Source organism: Anas acuta, chromosome 10 (assembly GCF_963932015.1).
Source record: "Anas acuta chromosome 10, bAnaAcu1.1, whole genome shotgun sequence".
NCBI classification, from domain to species: domain Eukaryota; kingdom Metazoa; phylum Chordata; class Aves; order Anseriformes; family Anatidae; genus Anas; species Anas acuta.
Window position 1 is genome coordinate 12558369 of NC_088988.1, and position 16820 is coordinate 12575188.

General features: G+C 51.6%; 1 protein-coding gene across 1 annotated transcript in view; it reads left to right on the top strand.

Moving 5' to 3' along the window:
• HYDIN (HYDIN axonemal central pair apparatus protein) overlaps positions 1-16820 on the top strand; it is a 112073-nt gene that overhangs the window by 46224 nt on the left and 49029 nt on the right. The window contains exons 15-21 of the mRNA XM_068693549.1: positions 528-628; positions 1471-1606; positions 2037-2201; positions 4695-4847; positions 12199-12437; positions 14230-14485; positions 16081-16224. Coding sequence (XP_068549650.1) covers positions 528-628; positions 1471-1606; positions 2037-2201; positions 4695-4847; positions 12199-12437; positions 14230-14485; positions 16081-16224 — 1194 coding nt within the window. The remainder of the gene's footprint in view (positions 1-527; positions 629-1470; positions 1607-2036; positions 2202-4694; positions 4848-12198; positions 12438-14229; positions 14486-16080; positions 16225-16820) is intronic.

The following is a 16820-nucleotide window of genomic DNA, read 5'->3' on the forward strand; positions in this document are numbered from 1 at the left end:
TCGGACATCATCATCAGATTTGTGTTATTCCTAGAAACTGTGCTCCAGCATAAAATGAGAGCAAAATCCTCCCTTATTGTGGAATGGAGGACCGCAAAGGGCTCAGGCAGGCCAGCACACTGGTGGCCTTGGTGTCACTTTGCTCCATGCCATGGTGTCCCAGGCTGGGAGCATCCATGCTCTAGTGGCAAGGCTCATGCTTGCTTCATTAATTTTCCACTGCATTTTTATTCCAGGCACTGTTTCTTGACCTGTGGGTTGTTAAAAACTGGATCACTTTGTTAAACAGCATTCCTTGGAAGGGAGCTTTGTTTCTCAATCCCCTTGCCCCTTTGGTCCCCATTAATCTGCAGTGAAATGCTTCCTGGAGCAGGAACATCCACAGCTCCTTGGTGGAGTTTTAGACAGCCCGGGCTGGTAGAGCATCCTTCAGGGATGTTCTCTCCCACCCACTGGCCCCAGGTTTGTCTCACACATGGGCAATGGCTCCGGGGAGTCACCGGGTGTTTGCTCTTCTCTCCTGCCAGGTCACGCTGTGCTCCAACACCGTGAGGCAGTACGAGCTGGCGCTGGTGGTGGACGTGGATGGCGTTGGCAAGGAGGTGCTGGCACTCCTCCTCACGGCCAGGTATCGTGCTTTCCTGCTGGCTTTTCCTCTCTCCTGGGGCTTCCACCACCTCTGCGCTGCCTTGCCCACAGCCTGCTCGTTCTGGCCCTGCTCAAGAAGCGCAGTTTAACGAGCACGTTCTGCCCAGCTGGACGCAGAGTTAAATCAGCTATGAGATCAGCAGGGATTTGAGAGCGTCACGGGTCAAAAAGCACCTGTGTGCAACGAACAGGCATGGCCTGAGTGTTTTCCTGGAGGGAATGGTAATTACAATCATGATTCGCCTGGTTTCTTGTGCTTGAGTTGCAATAAGTTTCCAAAGAGCCACCTTGCTTCTGCCTGCTAGGGGAGGGTGGGCTTGTGCTGGGTGGTGACCCAAAGGCTCTGTTCTTCCCATCTGGCACCCAGCAAGCTGCCTGTTGAGCTGGTGCTTGCTCAGCTGATGAAGGCACAGGCAGAGGGGAAAGGGGCTCCTGGTGCAGCTGGTGGGGGGAGAATAGGGGCAAGATGGGGAAGGAAGGGAAAAGTCATCCTTGGTGCAAAGTGTGAGTGCAGATTTCTCCACTTCCCTCTGGTTCTGCTGACCATTAATTAAGGTTCGAAGCCCAAAGTTGATCTTGTTGCAGCCAGACTCAATCCCGGTGTGCTGCAGTAGGTGTCAGCTGAATTATGAGAGGGGTGCGGTTAAATCTGTCCATCTAATTACCTGAAAGTGCCCGACAGCCGGAATGATGTTATCTTCATAAGCCTTTTAGGATGACATCTGCAGCATCTGCCAGCTGAATGCTGCAGTATGGGAGGAGCAGTTTTAGCCACAGGTCCTGGTACAAATTCCACCTTCTCTCAATCATCTCTTTGCCCAGGTGCGTTGTTCCTCCGCTGCGAGTGCTCAACCCCACGGTGAAGTTCGGGCGGTGCTTTCTGAAGCACCCCTACCAGCAGGAGCTCACCCTTGTGAACGACAGCGATTTTCCTGGCTGCTACGGGCTCCTCCCGCAGGTCTGGCCTCGTGTCTTCCTCCTCATGACCTTATCCAGGGGGTTTCCCAGAGTAGGAACCTACCTAGGGATAGAGGACGGCCAGGTGTATCCAGATATTTATTTTTTTCCCCTAAGAAACACGTATGCTATGGTTTAGGAAGCAATTCTAGTCTTTGGGGGTGCTTTTGCGCAGGAGGATTTAGGGAGTCACAAAGCCCTGCTGCAAGGCGTGCAGCAGCTGGGTGCCTTCAGCAGGAGCTGTTTCCCCACACCTGCTGGTGGACCCCTCGGGTTGCTAAGCACATCCACGTCCCGCATCTGCCTTTGTGCCTTTTAGCTTTCTCCTAGGGCTTTGTCAGCTCCTTGACATTTACCACAATGACAATTTGCGTGGTTTTAGCTTCTCTCTGAGGTCGTTCTGAAGTCATGTTCATCTCTGTCCCCCGCAGGAGCACAAGGAGGGCGCTGCCGTGTGGTACTCCAGCCCCGCGCCCTGCGGGATCATCCAGCCCCGCAGCTCGGTGCAGGTCCCGGTGGTGCTGGCAGCCCAGGTGCTGGGGGAGCAGTGCACGGCCGCTGAGCTGGCAGTGTTTGGGGGAGAAGGAACCCCTCTGGTGAGTCCCAGCAGCCGCATCCCTTCTGTCCCCATGGCTCATCCTGCTGGGAAGGGGAGAACGTGGGCAGGGGCCAGATTCTGCCATGTCCTGAGAGCTGTTTGCTTTTCCTGGAAGCGAAGGAGGTGCCAGGAGCTCCACATCACAGCCACCCGTGACTGGTAACCAGCCCAGTCCCACACCAGGGCAGTCCCCAGTCTCACTCTGCTGACCACTGCCTCATCGGGAGGTTTGGTGAGGAGCAGCCCTGGCCCTGCTACAGCAAAGGGCATTCAGGAAACCAGGCTGGAGTGCAGTTCTGAGCTAATCTGGGCATAAACATCTCAGAAAACCACGTCTGAGAAATATCCATCCTACTGCTTTGCCAAAAGCCCCAGCCAGAGAGACACGAGTGTCTGCACAGCTTGCATCTGCAGCGCAGAAACCTTTTTCTACCAAGCTTGGAAATGGATGGGGCAAAGCTTTCCTGGGCTAACACCTAAAATACATTGTTCATAGTCATGCCTACACAGCAGCAGCAACAATGATAGCAAAAATTAGGCAAGAAAATCCTATGTAGTGTCCTGGCTTCATCTAGAACAAATTTAGGTAATTAAACTTTAATTGAAAGTGATTTTAACTTTTCAGTAGCTCTGCTAAAATGTCTTGTCATCCCTCTGAGCATGAAGTAGGATGTCAGAGGGTTGCTGGGAACCTTAAGCTTTCTGTAACAGAAAGGGAGGTTGACATTTTGAAAGCTGTTCGAGGGATTTGGGCTTTCATTAAAATGAATGGAGGAGACGCTGCTAAATCCCTCATACACCGCTGAGCATCTCAGCCCAGGGCTTTGTGGGGCTGAACGCAAACCAGGCAGGTGAATTTTGCAACAAAGCTGAAGTTTGGCAAAACAGTTGCTGGTAAATGTAAAGCTCAGTTCCTTAAAGGGGAGGGTTTCTCCCTGCTAGAATAACCCGGTGGTTTAGCTGATAGTTTGTTTTTTAACTACCTGTACCAGTGGTGTTTTATTAGCCGTGCGTTCCAATAAAACCAAACGGGAGCTTGTGCCTGCCCTGGGACCAGCACCAGAAGGCAAACCTAACTTCTGCCAAGGTTTTAGGGGAAACCTCCTGTGGATCCTTTGCCTACACCATGCAGCATCTCCGTAGGGTTGTTGCCTGGTGCTTTGTTTGCAAGGGATTGCGCACCTGCCTGACACTTGGGACCTTGCTTCTAACACTGCTGAAAGGGGATTTTCTTGCCTCTTCCAAGAAATCTGTAGATAAAGGTGTGTTTTTGTTTTTTTTTTATGAGCCTGTTGTTGCTGAGGACATACGATAGTACACACTAATGAAGCCAAGCAGGTTTCCAGGTGGCCTGGGCACCCTCCAGCTGTTGTTGTGCTCATCTCCAAAGGGTCGTTCCCTGCCTTCGCTGCTCCTGCACCACTGTCAGCTGGGGGCACAGCTCCTCCCTGCACCTCCTGCTTCCCAGGAGCCATGGGCAGCATCTCCCAGAGCTCTGCTCTCCTGGGGGTGAAAACCCCATTGTTTCCTACGAGTTCAGCTGCTTATTTCTGGGGAATCAATTTCAGCGCTTGATTTTGGCTCGCATTTGCACACAGCAGCATCCTGTCAAGAGCACTTGCGGATGCTGCTCCTTCTGGCGGAGTTGGAGGAGTGATTCTGACAGCTGCCAATGCCCTGTCCTGCAGTCAGACATCAGCACGGGTCGTGCATCGCAGAGAAAGGGTTTTGTGCTCAAATCCAACTCTGTGCCCTCCAGTGCATCGTACAGCATCTTGTCAGGGTTGGAGCTGGGTGCTTTGAGGTCTCGTTTGGGTGTTTGGGCCTGGTGAAAGCCAGCAGGGCTGGATAAATCCTCATAGTTTTAATGATGCAAGGAGGGGATTTAGAAAAAGGGGTCTGCATTTCTGCCCTGATGGTCTGCGCTGCTTCTGCAAGAACAAAACTTTGGGGCCACAGACTGGTAAAGGAGAAAAACACCGAATGATGTAATTAATAATTGGCTGTTATCCTTACAGTGTTGGTTGCCTTCGAGCTGTGTTTTTGTGTGTTCCTAACCTTGAAGAGCCTGCTTTGCTTCTGATGTGTGCTGGTTTTCACAAGCATAGCTCTGCCTTTCGTGGGGCTCCTATCCAAATCATAGCAAGAGTCAGCAAGGGTGGTTTGGGGCAAAACTGAGCAATAAAAGGGGTGGGAATGAGTGCAGGGCAGCAGAAGGAAAGCCAGCAGTGAGCAGGAGGTGTGGATGCAAGCATGAAAAAAGCAAGCAAGGGAAACTGGGTTTCTGCACCCCGATGAGGGAGCTTGTGTCTTTCAGGTGGGATCACCCCACATCCCACACTTGCTGCAGGTCTTTTGTATCAGTGTTACAATGCTAAAAGCTTCAATCAGCCATAATTACCCCTCAATCTAGCTGTACCTGGAGCGCTGTCTAATCTTTTTAACCTTTCCCTGTTTTTTTGGGGTCTTTTCTACGTGCCTCCTGGAGCAGAAAATCCATTTAGTGAGCACCGGAGAAGGCCCCGTAGTCTACGTGCGTCCGAGTAAGATAGATTTTGGCAATATCCAAGTTCTGCAAGATGCTACCCGAATTCTCAACCTCTCCAATCAGGCGGTCATCCCTGCATCGTTCTGGGCAGAGATGGTAAGTGCTTTGTGAGGCTGTTTTCCAGCAAAATGCGACTGGTCCGTAGCAGCCTGGGACTTGGCCTTATACCCAGCATTTCCATGTCATCATCTCAAAGAGAAAGGAAAATATTCCATGATCATGCAGCAAAAGGGGTTTTGGCTCCGTGAGGTTTTAGCTGGGGACTTCCCGGGAAAGTGGAGGATTTGCATAGATATGAGCAGGCGTGAGTCCGGATCATTTCCACAAATTCTGTTTATTGTGTGAAAAAGCACAGGCTCGGCCTCCTGGGATGCGTGAGGGGCTGAATTTCCCTTTTGGGGCTTTTCCAGCTGCCTCACTCCAGTTTCTGAGCCCAGGTGGATGAATGTAAAGTGGGGAATTCCCAGGGCATTTTGTCTGGATCCACGATGAAAATTTGTTTTCCGTTGCAAACAGCCAAACACCCTTGCATGGGTGGTGCTTATTTATAAATGATAGTTTTTTTTCCTTTTTTTCCTTTTTTTTACATGATGTTATGTTGTTGCTTGTACCTGTGACTGCTGCCCCAGTGCAATGCCTGCCTTCCCTCCCTGGGCAAGCCGGTGGGGCTTGCAGGGAATTTCTGTCTCCCAGTGCCCTTATTTATGGCACCGGGTGATAAATCCCCTCAATCTGCAAACATTTGTGGCTAACTGATAAATAGAACAATAACGTAGGTCAGGCTGGTGGTTGGCCCTGATGATCTTGAAGGTCTTTTCCAATCTAAATGGCTCTGATAAATGAAGGTGGTGCAGGGGTGAACTTCCCTCGCGGTGCAAATGGGGGCTGTGATGCAGGGGAGCCCCTGGGGACCTGCTCCATCCTGATGGAGCAGGCGTGCAAGGTGTACTTGAGCCTCTCTCGCCCTCAGCAGCTGCTTTGATGCTGTTTTGCTGCCTCCATTGAGGTTTTTCTGCTGCTCCTGATGGGAAGAAGAGAGGACTGAATGGTTGGGGAGCTAAAACTGGAGACACGCTGAGGTGCCGGGGTGCGCTGCGTGTGTTTGTCTGAGAGCAGAGTGGGCTTTGGATGTCCATCCATCCCTTTTTTTTATCCAGAAGCCTTGTGTTCCCCGAGATGCCAAAGCTGCTGCTTGGATTTCCTGCTCGGAGACCGCAGCAGGACGGAGCTGTCATTTCCCTGCCTCCCTTCCCTGGCTAATCTTGAAGCCGCGGCGATTTGCGCAGAGGCTCGTAGATCACAGCCCCCACTTGAAAGAAAGAGCTATCGATTGAAATTTTCACAGCAGCAACGTTAGAGTGCACAAATGGGCACCTCAACAAACTGAACGAGGTTAAATTAAGTGGCAGCAACAGGGAAAGCATCAGGCGAGTGTCTTGTTGCAGATAGTCTGTGATGTAAGGGATTCCTGGGTGTACCCCTGGTGCGTGGGGTACCTTCCCCAAACCCATCTCCACTTCCCTCTCAGTGTCCTGAAACCACCGCTGGTGTCCTGGCAGAACCAGGAGGCTTCCACGAGCCCTGTCCCTGCTTTGGGGTCAGCCTTTTCAGACAGCTTGCTCCAGGACACCAGGGCTTCTGCTGCCGGGTGCTGAGAGCTTTGCAACCTCCCTGTGCACAGACACTGGGTTCCTGCCTGAGCAGAGATGTTGGCACTGTCCCTGTGCTTTGGGACATTGCAGACATGGCCTGGCCTGCTGAAAAAACCCCTCTGGGGGAGGATTTGCCTTTAGTTTTGGTAAACGACAGGACAAGAAGGAGCTGTTTGAGCTTAGCTGGGGGCTGGTGTGACCTGCAGAAAGAGGTGGCTGCTTCTCCTCGCTGCTGCTGTCATCTTTTCCCATTTCCTTAAGCACGGTGTGATTTTTGCCGTATCGACAAGCACAAAGCAGTCGTATCGACCGATGGAAGTGCACGCCCTCCCTGCAGAAAGGCAGGGATGTGGCAGGAAAAAGCATTCATCTTAGATCACTTCCCCCTTGCTCTTCATCTGTCGCTCTGCTTTCGGGAGGGATTATTGTTCCATCGTCGGCGATGGCACCTCCTGGCATCACAGGAGGTGGCTGCATGTCACGTCTGGGTGATCAGAAGGGAAAAGACAGGCTTGGTGTGAAGCCTTTGTTAATCAGTGCCTGCTTTCTTCTGCGAGGACCACCGTGCTGGGTCTGAGATGTGCTACCAGAGGGTGGGGAACGGGGGTTTCCTTGTGCTTTGTAATTAGGGAGGAGGGAGCAAACCTTTCTTGGGATTTCCACTGCTACTGGTGGTGCTCTGCTTCCTGGTTTGGACCTCAGTTTGGGGTCCTTATCCTTAATCCAGAGCCTTGTGCTGCGGTGCTGGAGGTTGCTGTGCCTTGGGGTGCCCCAGGCCCTGTCCCTGCCACCACTGTTAACGCCACTCCATCCATGCTCGAGCCTCGCTGGGCTTCGGAGCCATCTGATGAGCAGGTCAGGAGCATCCTCTGAAGGAGACGTCTCTTCTTCAGGAGATGCTGGCGAGCAGGTCCCCTCCCGTGCTCCAGGGAACGAGCTGCCACGGGACTCAGCTGCAGCTGATGCCATAGCTACAGCAAAGGTGCTCTGCTCTGTCTCCTACTGGTGTTCACTGGGGCAAAATTGCTGCTTTGAAGCGTGTGAAGGTCCTGGTCAAACTCGGTGTAAGCGAGGAGACAACGCACGGTTCCCATTCGCACACTTGCTTCTCTCCTCATTAGTGCAGGATTTGTTTCATTTACGAATTTCTGGTCCATTATCTCGAGCTTTTGCTGCGATTCCCTGTAATAAAGAAACAGCCATATGGAGAGACAGCACAAGGCGGGGATAGACGTACAAACAGTGCTGATAAACGGCGGCTGCTTCGGCGCTTCTGTCGCTGCTTCTGGCTGGCGGGGACTTTGTAGTGCGGGCTGCAGGGCAGGAGGTCTTCGGGGAGCATCAGCATCGCCCACAGCTCCCTCCAACTGCTCCTGCTGCAGTCAGAGCAGACTGGAGTTGGTACTTTTAAGTGTACTGTAAATTGGATTTTTTTTTTTTTTTTTTTTTTTTTTTTCCCCAAGCATCTGCATAATTATCCGGCCCGTCAGTGTTTGCTCACAGCAAGGCACACGCAGACAGCGCCGTGCCCTTCAGATGTGAGCAGGCAGAGATAGCTGTGATGCTATTTGGAAACAAGTGTTTAAATAAATAACTTCCTAGGGCATGGGCAGCACTTGCCGAGTGGCCTCTTCCAAGATGAGCAGAGGTTTTGAAGATGAGATGTGTGGGTTTAACTCTTTCCAGAGCTGTCCCACCAGAGCCTCGTGCTCTGAAAGCTCACCTTGAGACACAAACCTTTGGTCTGGATTTTAAAGGCAGCGTTTGCTAGTACAGCACTACCAACTCCTACCCAGCTTGGGATCCGCTCTTGCTGAAGCAGGAGGGACCAGTTCCTTGCAGCAGACCATGCTGGGAACACAGCATCAGTCATGGATGTGGGTTATGACCAGGAACTTCCAGCCTTATGCTGGCCGTCGGTGGCACCAAAGCCTTCTGCATCCTTCCCAGGCATGGGTTGCACAGGATTAGGCTCTGGGCACGCAGCTTCTAGAAAGAAGAGCAGAGATTTGGAGGAGACTTTAGGAAAGGTGCCTAAAACCTGGTCCCAGGGAGGAGTTCTTATTGCATCAGTGTCTGACATGAATTCGTGCCCTTTCAAAATTGCTGTATTTCAGTAAACAAATAAATTGTTATTCTGCTCATCTAGGGAAACTGAACTCGCAGGATTCTGCTGCACTCGTTGGGCAACCAAATTAAAGAGTAGAAGAAGTCTTCAGGGCAATTGTGCTCCTAGAAGCAAGAGTGACTCAGCCGCGTGCTTTTCCCAAAGGAAGGCAAAAAAGGGCTTGGTTATTAAATGTTCTGCTTGGCAGCAACCAGCCGATCTGTGTCTGCATCCTGGCTGGCGAACCCCAGTGCTCGGAGCGCTGCTGGGGAGAGCTACGGGCAGAGGACACAGATGGCAACGAGCTTCGTTAGCTCGCTCAGCAGTCTGCGATGAGCTGGACCGAGCACGACAAATTAGGCTCCATTGTCAGTGGCAGCAAGTTCCACACATCAATTTGGAATTATTATTTTTTTTCCCAGCATTAGAGGCTCTGCCTTTTGGTGGCCAGAGTGTGGGCTCTGCTGCAAGCCCAGCTCACCTCCCTGGGCTTAGCCAAGCGTGGCCAAGGCAGAAACAAGGGACCAAGACCTGGGCAACCTAACGGGGACACAGCCCATGCTTCTCATCCCTGCTGGGAATTCTTCTCCCATCACTTCATCCCAGTCCTCTCCTTCCAGCGAGCAGTGTGCTGCTGTGGCACTGGAAGTGGTCTCTGATCTAACATGGCATGGTGGTTTCTTCCACCTTCTTTTTTCCTTGGTGTACTTGAGAAGATCCTTTTGAGCCAGCAGGAGCTGTTGTGCAGCATCATTCCTGGCTGCCTTACCTATTACCTAGTCACCCCTGAGTTCCCAGAGATCCTGTTTTAGTGCTCCTCTTTATATGCCTGTAGCCAGAAGACAAAATTGATGTTTTCTTGATGGTTCCCCTGCCTGGCTGAGATCCCAGATAAAACACCAGCCGTGTCCCTGCTCAGTTAGCTGGCCCTAAAAAAAGGGTTGGTGAATGGGATGCTCCTGCAGGACTGTCCTGGAGCTGCCCATCTTTGTGACACTCGTTGTTCTTTAGCAGGAAATTTAATTCTCATTTCTGCCTTTTGGAAAAGGTCCCAAGGTGCCCCCTGGGACAGCTAACCCACCTGGGACAAAGCTCTGATGTGGGATGGGTGTTTCCCCTTCACACACAACCTCTACAAGGGGTAGTGGGTCAGCCTGGCAGGCTGGGAACACTCTACAAACAATTTTGGCAGCTCTTATTCGCGATGGAAATCTGTCCTGTGAGAAGGCAATGATCCCAGCGTTCAACTTCGTGATTAAACGATTGATCCCAGCCCTTGCCTAGCACTCAGGGACTCTGCTGGCTGATAACACAAGCTCCCACAGGGACAAAAATAGCCACTGCCTTTGTCTATTCAGTGCCTTACAGCAATTGCATCATTTTCCAGAGCACTCAGGGGTAAGCAGGAACCAGGAATGCTATCAGAAGTCAGGTCTTAGTCTCCAGAGTGGCTTTTTTTTTTTTTTATATAGCTGGACTCTGTGGTACCGCCTGCCCCAAGCTCCAAGAGATTTCTGGTCTCGGGGACAGCCCCAACCAGCGTGGGCAGAGGCTGCCCCAAAAACCTGCGTGAGGCTGGCCCAGATTTTGGGCCTGGCAGGCTCCTGGCCAGCGATGCTCTGTGCTGCCTCTCGGACCCACGCCAAGCGTAACGGAGGGAATGGGGACACCACGAATCCTCCTGCGGTGTCAGCTGCAGGGCTGCCAGGGCACGGCGGGTCTGTGCCGGGTCACCCTGGGCAATTCCGAGTCTGGCTCCCTGCAGCCGGCCTATCATTATTCCTCAGTGATAGTTTCTTGGGCCCAATTTACTGCCCGGCTGGTTGCCAAGCTTTGATGAATTAGCTTTGTCAGATAGCAGACTTGCAGATTCACCTCTGGAGCAGAGCTATCAGGTCTCCTTTTCAAGCGAGCTACCCTATGTCAGCACGAATCAGAGGAAAAGCCATACGTTAATGTCAAGGAAAAGCTAACACCCACCGGCGTGCTACGAGCGTGTTCTCTGGCTGATTGCAGCGTGGTGGATCCCTCCAAGGCTGGTGACCAACCACCAAGGACGAGAGGAGAGGGTTGGTGGGATCCAACCCACCTGAGGTCCGTCTTCTCTTGTCCACCAGCCTGGGCTGTGTGTGGATAAGGAGCCTCTGAGATGGAAATGAGTTCAGGGCTGAGTTTCTGGAGGGGTTTCAGGAAGCCTGGTGACCATAGTGTCTCCGGGAAGGCAGGCTGAGCTCTGTGGACAGGTTTTACTGTGTTTGTCATCTTCCAAGCATGCTAACCACCCTGCAGCAGAGTGGTTTTCCAGCACTGCTTCTCTGCATCCAAAGCCAAGGAAACCTCAGGGGGTGTATGAGTTATTCCTCAATGGATCAGCAGGTCCCAGGCCTCACAGAATAAATTGTGGATAATAATGAAAGGGAAAGAGCAGGAGTACAAATAAATAGTGTTGGGTAACTGCTTACCCTGCCCTCCATGGAGAAGCAGTGCCTCAGTGACAGTGCTGACGACCTTCCCCCATGCCATTCTCTCTTTTTTTTTTTCCTTTTTTTTTTTTTTTTTTTTTTTTTGTAAGACTTCCTCTTGCAGCTCCAGATACCAAATTAAACGGAGCTGAGTTGATTAAATTTGCCAGTGCCTGGAATAACTCACTGCCTTTGGCACGCTCCACCCTGGGCCCTCCTGGGCAGAGCTGACCCCCTCTCCACGCAAGGCGCATCATAGCTGGGGCACCCACAGACCCTGCTGGGACCCTGGGTGCCCAGCAAGTTATTGCTTCCCTGGCCTCCAGCTAGTCTTACCCTCATCATTAGCAGAGGTCTTCTGGGGCTATTTAAAATGTTTTCTGTGACTTTGAACCGCCACTTGGTTTTCTGATGTTGTTTTCCTGCTGGAGTTCAGTGCCACCAACCTGGTGAAACTCAGGCTGACCTCACTCCAATCAGGAGCTGCTTGATTGTCAGGTCTATGAGCACATCCTTGCTTCTCATTTAAAAATATAATAATAATAATAAAAAAACTTTTCTCTTACCCCATCCACAGAGGAAGGTCCATGAGAAGCCAGAGGTGAATGCTTGGGAAGCTGTGGCTATGCCCACGAGGCACATATTTGCAATTTGCTTTCCACTTATTTCTTTATTTTCCTACTACAAACAGTTACAGCTGAATTTTTGTCACCGGGGCACCTTGCTGCAGCTGACAGTCAGTGGGATCTGGGTGCTTCAGTCCTTCGGGTGCTGTTGAGAGACATTGCCCAGCTCTTAGGGAAGAAGGCTTTGGTGTCGGGGCCTTGGTCAGCAGGTTTTATGGAGTTCTTTGGGCTTCCAGCTGGCAGGGGATTTGGGCAGTTCTGGCTTCCCCTGTCCTCGTGTCTCTACGGAAACTCAGCCACTGGAGCCATGAAGCCAGGAGAAATAAAGTTGCTTCCTGGGTGTGCTCTCCAAAAGAGAGACTGGAGGGGGAAGAAAATGAAAATCGCTTGGGTTGGGCAAAATTGGGTCAGTGAAGAGAGTCTGCTACCAGACAGGTAGAATAAACTCCTGCATATTTGCTGTTTCCAGACCCCATAGGTCAGATTTAGTGAAATTAAACCTCCGTGCTTTTTACCCTCGTATCTTTTAGTCCTCCCTCTGCCTGCACTCCACAAAGCTCCACGGCTTCTACCATAATTTGGCACTTGTTTCTCTCGCAGGTGGGCGAGGGCTCGCGCTGGAGGATCGAACCCAGTCGAGGCGAGATCCCCGCCGGGACCGAGGTGTCCGTGGCCGTCATCGCCAACCTGGACGACACGGAGAAATTCAAGGACAAGGTGAAGCTCTGCATAGAGAACAGCAACACCTACGTGATCCCCGTCCGGGCGGTGGGCACTGGCACCACCATCGTCACCGACAAACCCTTCGCACCAGCGCTCACCCTGGGGCCGCACTTCAGGTAGGGGCTGGGCAGGGCCGGGCCTTCAGGATGAGCCTCCCACCCTGCTCAGGGCCTGGCCATCATTTTATTGCCATAGGAGGTGCAGAAATCCCTGTGGAAATGCTTTATGGCCATTCGAAGGACATTAAGCACTCACTATCAAAAGCCACTGCCGGGAAACCAGTTGCTGTATTGTCAGTGAATTGCCCTGAGTTATAACGCATTTATTTCCTTGCTTAAGACGTGGAGCAAACCAGCAGGTCCCAGAAGCCTCTGGCTGAAAAATGCCCCGTTACCAGTATAAACATGTTTCCCTTTGCAATAGCGTTGCTTGCTTTTCCGCTCGCTGTGGAGCATCGTTTCACAGCAGCGGAAAACCTGGCGGTAGCTTGTTAGCAGCTCCTTGACGAAATTAATGACGCTGTTTTATTTCCCCTCTGCCCAGGAGCGCTGGAGGAGCAACAGAATTTGTCGTTGCCCTCAATCATCCCCCAACTCCCTTGTCTTCTGCTTTCCCTCCGGGCTTCTTGTTATTAGACGTACTCTTTCCTCGTTTCTCCTGCCTCGTGTTTTTGTTTGTTTGTTTTTGTTGTTGTTGTGTTTTTTTTTGTGTGTGTGTGTGTGTTTTTTTGTTTGTTTGTTTGTTTTTGTTTTGTTTTGTTTTTTGTTTTTTGCTCTCTCCTCCATCAAAGTGGCAGCAGCCCGAGGCACAGGCTGGAGGCTGGGGAGAGGCACGTCCCCTGGGCATGGCGGACCCTTTCCTGACTGGCTTTGGAAGCGAAAGGAGCAAAAGTCTGCTCTGGCTGGGCAGGATAAATGAAGAGCTAATGGGGAGGGCTTAGCTCGAAGGAAGGAATCAGCGTCTGCCAGCAGGGGAGGAAGGCAGGTCTTCCCCAGGTGCTCCTCACCTACCTTGTGGTGGGCACCTCTTGGGCTGTGGGGCCCAGCATCTGGCTGAGCTGGGATTCCCCAGAGCCACCTCGGACAGCTGCAAGTTCTCCTCTCTTGCTGTCCACCAGGTAAAATGTCCTGGTTAAAGACACCTTGGTCACTTCTGCGTTTGTGTTTAGCTGCTTAGTGCAGAGAGTGTTTTGTAAGCTGCGCGTTCTGTACCTCTGGTTAGCGTTCCAGGAACCGCTCATTTCCTGGCCAGGCTGAGATTTATGGAGGGTAGAATAATTACTCCAACCTAGCCTGCAGTTAGTGTTTTCTCACGTGAAGGAATCAATTTCCATTGAACATTCATTTTGTCTTATATCTAGCTCCACTTAGTCATCCCCTGGTGTCGCTCAGCTACCTCAGCAGCCAGAGCTGGTCTTGCTGCTGTGTTCATACTGGGGAAACTTCCATCGATCTGGTGTCCCCACTGTGTGTTTATCTTCCTGGAGCACAGCACCAGCCGTGCTGTTCAGGCACAGGATGGTGATGTGCTGTGGGCAGCGAGGGTTGGCTGCTCCCTAAGCGTGGAAGCACCTGGGGAAATTATTCCAAGCGTCAAGCACAAAAGGCTGGTGATGCTCTGGCCACAGGGCAGCCAGCCAGCTTGCCCCCAGCATCTCCCCAGTGGCCAAGATGTTCCTCGCGAAGCTGTTCCTTGCAAACAGACCAGCTGCTGGATGCTGATAAACCTGGGGGCAAGCAAGATTTGGCTTCTGCTGTAGCTCTGAGCAAGGTCGGCCTTCTCAGAGGTGGCTTTACTGCTGAAGGTGCAGTTAATGAAATGGCACTGGGGTGCCGGTGCTGGGTGACCACTGGGAAATTTATTTATTTATTTATTTATTTACACTTCCCACCCTTTTTTCTCTTCCAGCTTGAGTCCTTGCTGTTACCACTTCAAGATAACGAACAAGGGAAGGCGAACCCATCAGCTCTACTGGACAACAGAAGGCTTTGCCCCGTTTCGCCAGCATGATCGTCTCCCTGCTATCGGTAACGCCAAGGGCAAAAACTCCTCCCAGAGACCCCAGCCCGCATCTCCCGTGTTCAAGCTTCGGCCACTGAGGATGGAGCTGATGCCAGGCAGGAGCATGGAGATGATGCTGGAAGGCTCCTCCAGCACTCCAAAGGTGAGGTCGAGCCCTTTCCACCAGGTCGCACCCACAGGGTCGTCTTCAGATACTTGCCTGAGAAAATGAGCAATTGCTTTTAAGAACTGTTTTAACATCACAAGTTACCATGGCAGCACCAGTTGATTTCCTTGCTGGCCACCATCAGTTGCTAAGGCTTTTCTTGTTTCTATAGCTACCGTAAACCCATCTTGCTGATACCAAAATATGGGCTGAAGAAAGTGCTGCTTCGGTGGGCAGGTGACAGGTTATAAGGTGTCACGTACTGGGACAGAAAGGAAGGGTAGAGAAAGGAGTTAGGCTCTCAGAAACTAGGAATGCAGGCAGAAAGTAAATTAAAGAAAAAAAAAAAAAGTAATATGTCTGGGAAAAGCATCCAAAACACCTGTGGAGGGAGGGAGTGTCTGGGAGCAGCATCATATTTCCTTTCTACATATATACAGGCAGAGGGCTTATCTAGCACTGAGTCCTGGAGGAGAAATATGAACACAGTGTATCAGCTGTATGATCACACAGGGACGTTCTCCACATGGGAAACTGTTCCCAGAGATCATTAGAATTGACAGCTTGGGCTTGTGTCAATATTTCCATAGCAGCTGGTCCCAGTGCCCCCAGGGCAGCCAGGTCTTGCAGTGAGGCTGTGCACCCTTGGGTCGCAGCTTGGAGGGGGATGTTTCAGTGGGATCACTGCATGTCCCACCCGATACCAGCTCTGAAAAGTGTTTTAGAGAGTTGCCTCTGTGGCAGGGGGAGGAAGACTGGGTAATTCACTCAGCTGACTGATGGGATTCTCCAGGTATGTCCCTGTGCAACTTGGAGCTCAAGGGTTTTGCTGGGGATATGGAAAAGGTAACAGAAAGGAAATAAAAAGACCGGGGCAGTGGAGGGGATGTCCTGTTTGGAAAGGTGGAAGGGGATCTGTGAGCTCAGCTGGGACTACCTGGCAGCTCCTCTGGAGGCTGCAGGCTCCAACAGGAGTTGGGCCAGGAGGTTGAAAAGTTGGGCAGAGGGGAGATTTGAGAAAGTTGATACCATGAGAAACCAGAATGTAAGAGCATTTCGTTTGCGCAGAGGGCTTCCACCCTAGCCATGAGACATCTCATTCCTGGGGTCATTTCTTCTAAAATCAGACATGGGAGACAGAGTGCATTCCTAGGAACGGGATCCCCTCCTCACCTGAAGGCAGGACAGCCATTGGGGTATTTCCTGTGCATCCTTTCCACTAAGCTTTGGAGGGAATGTTTGGTGGCATTGGGTCCTCTTATCCCCTGTTTCCCTTAATACAGTTATTTTTGTAATGACAAATGACAATTTTTGGGGTGTTAATTACCATGACTAGAGACAGCACATGGCCTGCAAGTGCATTTTGTGGATGTTGGGGTGTGGACACTTGAGTGCTGAATAAAGAGGACACAGCACAAAGAGCAAGGGGAGCTATTGAGGAGATCAACTGCATCCGTATGGCAGTAACACGGCCAAGGTCCCATGGCAAAGAGTGTCCCCAGGCTATCAAATCCTTTGTGCCCATGGCCAGGTGGCTGACAAATGCAGTGCCCTGCTCGTGCCCGCCGGTGATGCGTGACTCTCGTGTGCAGGTGGTGACGGAGCGGCTGCTGTGCCACGCCATCATAGGCAGCAAGGCAGGGAAGGCACAGATAATGCAGGTGGACGTCACATGCGAGTTCGTGGCTCCCGTCCTGCAGTTCTCCTCCAGGGAAATCACTTTCCGGGTGGAGAAGGTAAGTCTCTGGATTGCGTCCTGGTGTTTAGTGGTGCAGCTGATGGCTGAATGTCACTTGTTAAGTCCAGGCACGCACACACCCAGAAGAAGGTAAACACCTCCAAGCCCACAGGGCTCTTTCTATTGATTAGAATAGGACCAAGCTTTTGCTGTTAACACCAAGATCGTTACTTCAGTTCCCCCAGGGTCAGGACAGGCTCTCTAGGGCAGAGAGTGAGTCGTTGGGACTATGACAGCAGCGGTGTGTGGGTTGTGGAGGGCAGAGCCCTGCAGCGTTGATGCTCTGCCCCTCCTCGCCCCTCGTGGGGTTCTTTGTAGAGTTGTGGAGGGTGGTTTTAGAAACAGGACCTTCATTTCCTCACCTGTGTACAACTGGGATTGTGGCTTCTCCACAGAGGCTCTCTCATGGCCTCTTCTAGAAGGATACCAGTGTCTGTATTCAGTGCCAAGGGAGGGTTCTGAAGGTCCTCCAAGGCACCCTGAGCATTGATCCTGTGGGGAAGCTGAGAAAACTGAGACTCCTGTCAACAGCTCAGGCTGATGAGGAAAAACTCACGGTCTCATCTCCCTTTTGCCTTCTCAGCTGTTGGTAGG